We start from the raw sequence: 10,922 nt of genomic DNA on the forward strand, positions 1-10,922 counted from the left end.
TTTAATAGAAGGGAACATCCTTTCTGAGGGTCCGCCAACGCTGCTACGAGAGAGAGAACTGACAGTCGGAGTAATCCTTTGTCGGTGAACGAATGTTTGAACTAGCATGGACAGTGTTTGCCCGAATGATTGAATCGGAAATGGCACGTACTTTGATCCTGGTCCAGATTAATAAATGCGACCTAAGCTTTGCGAGAATGATCGATCTACGAAATGACGATGGTGAATGGACCTGCGAATGGACCATCGTGTCGCGTACTTTCATTTTTGAGATACAGTGAAGTCTTGATCTCAGAAGAATCCTCGGGTCCGTGAAGTTTCGTAGATCGTGTAGTTTTATTACTTTTTTGCAATCTCGCCAGCCTGATGGCAACAATTTTACCGTAATGTAGCGATGACTATAACTTTGTGTACTGACTATCCGTGGAATGATTAAGAAAGTCATAAGTTTCTGAAACACGCGATAAGGAACTCGAGTGACGAATCAACTCGTCGCGCCCAGTTAACTATTATATAACTAAGATATAACTAGAGTTACTTAGTGAGTGTTGCATTATCCAACGTGTGCGAATCGATGATTGAAATTCGATTGAATTCAATTATTTCTTGAAGCCTTTAAAATTGATTTGCATAAATTCAATTTTTTCAGAATTACAGTATTTTCGTGCAGAATCAGGTACATCCCACCACAAATTAGGCAAGATTCTGAATTTTAACAGCTGCTCAGTGTTTGCTCACAATTATCCCGGTCGATTGACACGAGATGAAAAGAAAACACTGCATTGATGTATGCCGGCAAATTATTACGACCTGGTTCCGATTATTCAGCCTTCGATCTCTGCTAGCTATAGTTTATGAAATTTGACGCAGCCATCGTTATTATCATATTTAATATTCCATTCGTCCAAGCATTTTTGGCTGGCGAAGGATCATCGTAGATATTACATAAATTACAATCCTCTAAAAAGTTCGACGCTACTCGTAGCAATAATTCTTGATACTCGTTTTCCGTCTGAGAGATAGGTCGTACACCGTCTGCGGCACAGAGTATAAATCGATTTCGAACAGCGGAGACCTACTTGGCAAACTTTTTCAATAAAACTGTTGCCAAAGAGACATTTTCCGTTCCGTGAACTGTAGTTTGAGGAGAACGCAAACGGACCGTCTTGTTCCGGTAATTATTCCTCTTAATTAGAAAATCAATGAGCTTCTAGCACGCCGATTAAACAAGTGTATCAATAATTGATCCATCAGGTGCAATCAGCTATGCTTGTTTTATTGTGTTATCGTTTTTTGTTTTATATCAGAACGGTGCATAGTGTTTTGGTCACGGATTTAATCAAGGAGCTTTTAAAGTGTGCAGTTAATTTTGTTATACCAATTTTATTCGACGGAAGTTTCTGCATTTCTGGCAGCTCTTGGAGACTGGGAAAAATATTCTTACAGTATCTGAGGAATTCCAACTGGTCTATAGTGAGTTTTGTTCATTCTGTGCTACGATTTTCTTGAAAGTCATTTTCCGTGCGTCACAATCGACTCCTCCGCGACCCTAACAGCCATAAACCGGCTTTCGGGTAGATGAATAACTCCGATAAGGTCCCCGCTGGGTTTATCAGCCCATTTACTTTTTCCGAACGACGTTCCACGGAAGCTCTAAAGCCGCTGAATCATCGCTCAATTTCCTAATTACACTGCTGCCATGTGGTCCGCGTAGGCTTTCGAAGGGAAACGCTTCGCCATCGAAAATCTAATGTCGTGAAAACGCGCGATGAACGGGAAACTGTTCTCGCAAACGACGGACCGGAAGTGCTTCACTTTATGCGAGCGCGAAGTAAGGGCTGCAAAGTCGGAACTAGGCCAGGTCAACTTATAAATGTATAAACACCGCGGCGCCCTAATGAAAGAATTAGCTGCTAAATGATTGAACTACGATCTGACCGCCGCGCCGCCGCCTGGAGATCGAGAAGAGCGAAAATAGGGCAGTTCATCGTCGAATTAATGAACGGGCTGGGTCACTCGTTGTCTGTATTGTGCAGCTTACATTGATACTTAGAACCGATGATCCAGCATTAAAGGAAGAAATAATTTCAACAAGATTACCAAGTCTGTGTCCCAGCTTCACTCATGAATAGTGAAAAAACTGAATTTTAAAAAAGTGAAATGAACACATTCAGGGAGCCAAGTAAGAAGATTGACGGCCGGTTTCAAAAAGGCAAATTATATGTATAGAACGAGTCCACGCAAATAAACCGAGGAGGTATAGCTGGAAGAATTTGATTTAAAAAATGTATCAAGGGAGGAGAAATAAAGGGAAAAGGGAGAAAAGAGAGCTTGTTGCGCGAGAAGCGGAAGCAAAAGCCCGGGAATTGCCCTCGGGCGAGCCAGCCAGGTTTTGTCGAAGATCTTTTCCTGTAGGTTCAAAAGAGCGCCGTGCGTTCAGAGTGGCACTCTACTTTAATTTTGCCCCCGAGTATTCAGTCGGTCACAAAACGCGCACTCGACACTGTTTCCCGTTTTCATGGCTGTGTTATTACACCTGAACGATCAGCGGTAACTAACCGGATTTCAAGGGTCGATGCAGTTTCGCAGTCGAGACCCGCGCGTTATCGGGTTCAATCGCTCCAAGAATTTCGTACACCGATTATTACAGCAATTAACGCTGTCAACCTGTCTCGGGGACTGCAACAGTTATGTCCCTCTGGCAGGTCCGTGGCAATAGGTCCTATAGGGTCTAGAAATCTGTTTTTTTTCGTCTAGACTAATTCATTGATCCTAGTGCACAGTTTTTGGTAATTGGTCCCTTACACTCTAGCTATTTATTGACTTTGCTGTGCAAGATTTTGATTTTCGTTCTCCTAGGTATACTAATTGATTAACTCTCGTATAAAGTTTGGTAATAGGTCCTCTACTGTATACATATTCTATTAGGTTATTAATCTTCATGCACTCTTTGGCAATGAGTCCTCTACATTATTCTGTTGCTCATGGTTCTCAACTTCTGTTTATTTATTCTAGTTTATTAATGCACAAGTATACTTAATATTCCCACAGAATTTAATGCATGGTTGTAGCCATGCATATTTACTGGTGCAATCTCTTGATCAACCATAACATGAATTTAATGCAACTCGTATGCAAGCGTACAGGTTCAATTTGCTAATTATATATACGTTACAATGGAAGGTGATGGCAGCTGGAAAACAATAGTAACGACTATATAATTAATCAATGAAGTACTTTGGGTAAACACGATGTAACATTAATGGAACTTCAATGTTCTCGTCACTTTTGCATATACTATTTTAGAATCTGAATGCAAACTGTAACGTACTACTATCACGATCACGTACATCCTCCATTCATCATACAGATGATTAGTTTGATCAGTGATCGATGATTAATCATAGCATTTACTACATAGATGTGGGATTCACCTGATCAAATGATGAATGGGTGTTGTGTCCATTTAATCGTAAGCTATGTGTACAGAATCTGTCTGACGAGGTATTACGTCAATGAAGATCCATCTAATTAGGCACTAAGCATGCACATGATGTACCCAATGGCGTGCTAACTCAGTAGAAGTAAAATTTGTAGCTCTTCCTAATACTAAACTAACTAGGATCAAACTTCCTATCAATCTGATCAATGACTGGTTTCCAATTTTTCAATTATTGAAATTATGAAAATGTCCTCACTCAAGTATGAAAATTGCTACTGCAATAATACAAATGGAAATAGAAAATAGAAAATCTATATTAATATAATGTCGATAAAAATAAAAATTTAGCATAAAAAATTGTCAAATATTCCTACGATAAATTAGAATTTTAAATTGAGAATAATAGTTGAAGATGTACCATCTGAACTCGGACTAATTCGTTGGGAAAATACCTATCAGCTTCGAAAGGAAACGAATTAGATAATAACCAACCCAGCCGCGTGGACAGCCAAAGAAATATCACAGTACTCGAGAAGATGAGAATTCCGCGCCGAGGGAGAACAGCTATGTCTAGTTTCTGGCTTATGAAACAGCAATCCGTACGACTGAACGAACTCGAGAGCAATTTATCGAATCGTTCGGTCGCCAAACGTTTCGGTTAACAAATGAAAAGGTATCGCGTTGCCTGCGAATGCTAGGTCTGCCGTGCAATTGCTTTCCAACGACTATGCCTGGCTCTCTTTATGAAACGATCGACTATCGACGACGTCTGAGGAAAAACGATCAAATTGGCACAGTTAACTTCGAATTCCGGGTGGAAACTTGCACCGATATCTTCGAGATTCTACGTAAAAGTTGATGTAACGCGTTCAGCAATCTAACATGAGTCAGTAGGAGAATCATTGGCCATTAAGGATCCACATGTGGAATTCTCGATAATTGGATTTATGGACGAGTGAGAGATGCAATCTGCGATTGAAGTATAATGGAGATGCAATCTGGGTGCAGATAAAAGCCTCTATTTTTAAACGTGATTTCTTGTCTTTCATTGTTTAGTTGGATCGTTTAACTGCAAATTCAACGTTCGTTGATTCAAGATCGATGAGGACTCGATGAATTTCAACCTTTTCCACAATTTTAATTTCAACTCGTACGTGGCGACTCACAAAAACCAATAATTAATTCCTTTCGCTTCTTCAAATGCCACGTCAGCAGACCGGAGACAACAAAAAATCTTGCTAAGCGATTCAAGATCACTAAAGATCAAGGTCCTGGATCTGACCTGAATTCATGGAAACGTTTGCTCCGAGAGATTCATTTACTTTTCATACCTCAATTGCTTGACTGAAATAGCAGTCGATATTCAGAATTAAGTCAAGGTTCGGCAACGTTTGAATGAGAGGCGACTGTTCATCTCTTCGGGCTCGACTGAATCAGCGAGAACCATCGTATGCGCGAGGGGAATAATAATTTATACCCGTCGGCAATCGATGCGGAATCGGTTCGTCAAAAGCTGAAACGACGTCGCGGAGATCGGCTTCCGAAGATCGCTCAGGGAATCCTCGTTTGTCAAGATAGACGCGTGATCACCTCCGATGAATCACTATGGGTAGGATGACACGGATACTGCGGACTATCGATACCTTGATCTGAGGATTGCACCCCGAGGGAATAAGTTTCAACGCGAATGCTGCTGAATACAAGGCTTGCTCTGCCGATTTGTACTGTGGACACTGATGTAGCTGGAAAGGCGGATTGTGTCACGCGGATGCGCCGCGATGCACTTTGCAGAGTGGACAATGCGTCTTCCCAAGTTTCTAGAAAAATCCTCGTCGAGTAAGCTGGCCGAAGAACAATTTTTTTTAGTACTTCTGGTCACTCTCTGGTAAAATATTTAAATACAATTTTTTGGCAGTTTTGGGACGTTATTTGGTAACAAATTTTTTTAGAGAAGTGTAATTGGCGGAGTATTGCACTTTGGAGATCAATTGCCAATCTAGAAAAATATATTCCAAGTTTACTGTCTCGCATTTCACACGCTAAAATGTGTCATTAACGCACAACCATAATGACACTATGTATTTAATTTCTAAATACTGTGCACTATTCAAGAGTAGCATCACGCTGAGGAGCAATACCCGGCCAGAAACGCGTTCACCTACTCACGCGACACTATCAATCATAAATATGATGGTCTTTCATGAATCATTCCAAACAAATTCTGGGATCTTGTCGTCGGAGACAACTCACATGGCTCGACTAGTTTCCACAGTCAATCAGAATGAGTAATGCGATCCACGCGGTCATGACGTACAACGACTTTATGCAATAATGCAAAGAGGGGGAACTCCAGCGCCCGATATCATTACTTTTACTTCGTCTACACTCGACTCGAGAACCTAATTAGCTTATATAAACTAATCGCGGCTTCGATACTACTTTGCGTCAAGTCCCAAATCCGCTTAATTACAGCATCGTTAAATGTACATTCGACGTCATGAAGATTGTGATCTTTTCGCGTCAGAATTATTCGATACGTATTTCATTTCTTCGTACTGTAATCAGTAGACTGACTAAATGACATTTGATAACATCAGAATTGCAAGAAATGTACATAAATTTCAGTCTCTTAATTGTCATGAAAATTTAATTCCAAGGTACTGGTGCTGGATAAACTTATTTATTTCTTTCCTTCATAATTTTAGTGAGTTGAGAACGATACAACAATATTTTTAAATTGATTAAATACTTTCACTATTCTGCATTTGACCTGCCGATTTTTGCCACGAGCCCATGAAACCCGTAGTCTAATGATCGGACTGACCCATCGATTGAAAAGCTCTTGTATACTGTGCATACAATTAATTATTGATCGAGAATGACTAATGATCCAAGAGGACGTTCGCTAACGAACACACAGTTCCGGATGCCCCCATTGTTTCGCGTGGCCGACGCACGACGCGTGCTTCAATTATAAATAGGATTACCGAAACAATATTCAGGATTACCATAAACAAATTTTATGTGGAATGGTATTATAATCGGAAAAGACGTAATTCTCAAAATTACATTTACAGTTAAAACACCCGATTGGCCTAGATTCGGTTGGATATCGGAAGAAGTTTTTATTCCTCCGCGGAGGACAAAGTTCCCTCGTAGTCCGTGGATTTTAAAAATTAATCCAATCGTCCACGGTCCACTTGATAAACTCTGAATCGCGTATTAACACGGATCCTCGGAAAGTCTTAAAGATATTCTGTACAATTCTAGAAGAGTTTTGCTGCCACCACTATTCCTTGCCGACGTGATATTAATACTGGATTTACTGCTAAACACGATTGTGTTATTTTATAAAAATTATAAGATGTATTTTTCCAGATTTTTATTTCTTCGCGTGTTTATATACATTTATGAGAAAAGTGAGTAGGTGTAACTTAAAATATTGCCATATTATTTTCAATCTATTAAACATATTAAGAAAGAAAATTCTATTTCAACGCAGTTCGTTATAATTCAAAATATGGGAAGCAATTTTTGATTGAAAATGCATTTCCACAATTTCAATAAAAGTAAATAAAGTGTTAAATAGGGGAACGTAACTACCGTCAGAGAAAACATGGCGTTATACGTCGTAAAACGTACGAGTCGTCAGGGGCTCAAGAAGATACACGTCGAGGGAACGTTGTTCTATTACAGCTGCTATGAGAAATGTTCTCGTAATGTTTTTATCGCGTCGTGAAACAGGATCTATTATTTTAGAGGACGCCGTTCCACGGACCAATTTTCCTATCAGCTTCAAATCTCCAGCTCCCTGATGGTCGATTATCGAATATCCCACCTAATCCGCCTCGCCCGAGACACCCTAATTTGTACCGCGACCCAGAGAACCAAGATGGACGACCCTTGGACGTTATGGCTATGGGCTTCGGACCTCAGAGGACGTATTTGTCAACATACTTTATCGTGAGATGACGGTGTCGTATTTACAGTGCTGGAGACTCGGCGAATGTGAGACTTAATGCTTTCTATACTGATACTATTCAATTAATATTTGTCAATGAATAGTTTAATAAATACTATCCATTTAGCCCAAACATAAAAACCAAAGTACCAATAAAAAACTGGTCTAATTCAGCGCAACCTCTTAGCAAAGATGATTAACATCCTAATTAACTGCGAAGCAGCAGCCAGCATGTTCATAGACAAATCTATCAATTCAATTCGAAGTGAACTGTGTAAAGACCGCTGTCGACCAGCCGCGAAACACGAAATCAATTTCTATTAGCAAGTCAAGAGATCTCTGACTGCGATATTACTGTCGGCGGTTCGCGTGATTTGGTAGCGGGCCAAAGGTGGGCACACGAGCCGATCCCTGCTGGACGACCGTCTAAAGTTTCCCTCGGGCTATCGTCAACTATCTTCAACTATCGTCAACGTCAACTATTCTTCGTGTTCAACTCGACTATTGGTAGTTTACGGACGATAAGTTTCGTCGTTTAAGCCGACCGAGGGAATGTTCACACAACTTTCAAAGAAGACGCACGAATTTAATAACACAACTTTTGCGCCGTTTAACTCCGGCCTCGTTCTCTGCAAATTGAAAATGGCAAAGCGATATGCGGCCGCTCTGTAATCGCTCGCTGGGTAGTCGAATAGATCTCCCTGCGAACTCCATTGCTCATACAATATTCAGACACAATTTTGCCTGTCGTTTGGTCCTCCAATAATATTACTTGAATTCGTCGAATGCGAGGATTCAATCCTGAATTTTCTTTCGAAAACGCTTTGTTTGATTTTAGCCAAAAAGCGTACGCGTGAAGTGAAAACTATCAAGTTACAATTTTTATCCATAATTGCATTTTTTTCTAGAAAACTCCTTTATTCAGGTAAAACGGAGTGGAAAGTGCAAGCTGCGTTTTGTATCCCACAGGTGCAATATCCCATATTGCACAGCAATTTACAGACTTGAGAACATTTTTTCCGTGATGTTTTGTACGATAGATTTGTAGAGAGTAGCTTCACCTCTGCAACAAGCTCTGAAAAATTGATGCACACTTTTTCGTCGGTGCTTTATCGTCTTGGAAGGCCTGCTAACCCCGTGTGCTTTACAGCTTCTCCTAAAACTAGAATGACAAGAGCTTATCCCCTTCATGATTTCGAAGAAGAATAATAAATCGCATGAACTCCGCCGCTCACCCAATATCCAGACATAATTTTGTCCGTGCGCTTCAGAAATATTCCATGAATTTGTGGAACACGCGTATTCAAGCCGGAATATTTTCGCTGGATCGAATTGAAAGGAGAATCCTTCACGAGTCGCTATTTCCAAAAGCGATTTCTCGTTTTGATTTTATTCGGGCAAAAAGCGTCCGTCCAATTATGGTCGATCATTTTGCCTGTAGATCTTTGGAACGCTATGACGTATTAAGACGACTAGCTTCCGTATTTCCAGAGGAATTATAGAGGAAGAAGTATTGGCCATTTGGATGTTTGATTTCGATGCCGTTCATCAATAAACCCACGGTCTATAGTTTCGCGACGGAGATGGCTGTGTCGAACGAATTTCGCAGGAAGTTCATTTTCCGTTTTGATGACGATAGAAACGAGTAATTGAGTCACGATCCACGGTTAGCTCTAACGAACTATTTAGCGATATTTCTGAGACGCCGTGGAAACACCAAATTGGCGGTTCGGGATAGTATGCAATGAGTTTATTGAAACTAACCAGGTATTAATTCCTGCGTTGGAAATTGCTCTCTACGAGTTTACCGAGGTTTGGAAATTTGAAATCACTCGACAGTAAAAAGTAAAAGGATTCCCCCTAACTGTCAGGTCAATGCACATTCTACTGCATTTCGGAACAGCATTTGATATGCAATCATATTAATATCAATTTATATAATTGAAATATTAATATGTCCTTGTATAATCAAAATGTTAATATGATCTTGTATAATCAAACTGTTAATATCACCATATATAATAAAAATATTAAAATGACTAAATAGTTTAAAACAATCTAGTTGAAATTTAACGACATTTAACCCCCGTATCGACAACCCAAATTGCAAAATAATTGTCTGAAAATGAATTCAATATTTTAACAATAACAATGTTCCATAATGTCCAACAAATCGTCGACTGTACTGATAAAACGATTGGATATTTGAAACTGGGTTTTATGTTATCAAACAATGCGATGAAATATGATTATTGTACGCGTAACTCCGTGAATTAAATTACAATTATTTCCCCCATCAGACACGGAAATTGTCCCCAGCCGAACACCCATATCCGGCCGACGTGCCACCATAAGCGAGTCCGATATACATCCCACTATTACATGCCGTCATAGTAATTATTCTAGGCGTACTGCGGACGCGGTATGCGCGAGAGCGTGGCGCGTGGACACACAGAGCCGAGTAAGTAATAAATTCTTATCGCCCGACGTGATAATTCTCTACGCGGAAATTCTCGGTATTACAACAGAACATTATAATTATAACGCTAGAAAAAAGAAAACAGCATCCAAATGACTCGAAAGTCACGTTCCCAAGACGCACAGTTGCCAGTTAATCATGAACCGTAACTCCAAACGCGACAAGGCAAATTTACACGTGTCTGCGTCAATCTTATTGTAACGGTATCCTAACTGTGGCACATGCGTTCCGTGACCAAAAACAGGACAGTGGCCGCAGGCAATCCCGGCGATCAGTGTGTGTCCGCGAAATAATTCGAGAATGGGGGAACGTGTTTCTGCCCACAGTGTGTGTCCGTATTTGCATCGCAGTTGGAAGTGGATGTGTTTACGTATGCACGACGTATAGCGCCGAATGGAAATCGAGTGCCGGCGCTAATGATAAAGTCGCGGACAGGTTTCCCTGTAATCTCGATGTATTTTTGGGCGCCTGTTGCTCGTCATGTCCCTACTCCCCACTACCATAACTACAGGGGGAGAGGGATTATGTATTACAAAGAGTGGGAACAACGGTGTCCTCAAAAGTGCTTGATCGGACCAGGGGGCACGATCGTATGTACATGGAAAAAAGTAAATATTACAAATCCTTAACTGTATAACACTATTCACCAACGATTTAAATATCATTCTATTACAATTATTTCTTACGTTACTGTGTGCAGAAGCCAAAGACTCTGTAATAAGAGAAAGAGGCGGGGAAAACGTTACAGCGAATCTGACAGGCAACTGTCGCCGGTGGGAGCCTGTTTTATGATTCAGCGAGTTGCTAAATCGAGAAATGCGGATGACAACACTCACATTCCGGTAGTTTTTTGTCGTGGCCAGGGTGGAGGAAACGCTCAGCACGCGGGACACCTCGTACCATCGTACGATGCATAGTGCGCGACAGGACATCCTCTTGGAGCTCGGATCTCCGCCGTTGGGAACGGGGAGCACAGGACGAAACAGACACTAAGGTAAACGTTTTTGATCTCTTTCTTTCTCTCGTTCGCTCCTCTCTTT

At 40.7% G+C, this 10,922-nt stretch overlaps 1 protein-coding gene across 1 annotated transcript in view; it reads right to left on the minus strand.

Annotated features, from left to right (window-relative positions):
• The window catches only part of Mcu (mitochondrial calcium uniporter), an 86,602-nt gene extending 75,749 nt beyond the window's left edge, over positions 1-10,853 (minus strand). Inside the window, exon 1 of the mRNA XM_076425516.1 lies at positions 10,719-10,853. Within this exon, the coding sequence (XP_076281631.1) occupies positions 10,719-10,814 (96 nt within the window). The 5' untranslated portion in view covers positions 10,815-10,853. The remainder of the gene's footprint in view (positions 1-10,718) is intronic.
• Positions 10,854-10,922: the final 69 nt, after the last annotated feature.

Source organism: Lasioglossum baleicum, chromosome 6 (assembly GCF_051020765.1).
Source record: "Lasioglossum baleicum chromosome 6, iyLasBale1, whole genome shotgun sequence".
In the NCBI taxonomy this organism is placed as follows: Eukaryota; Metazoa; Arthropoda; class Insecta; order Hymenoptera; family Halictidae; genus Lasioglossum; species Lasioglossum baleicum.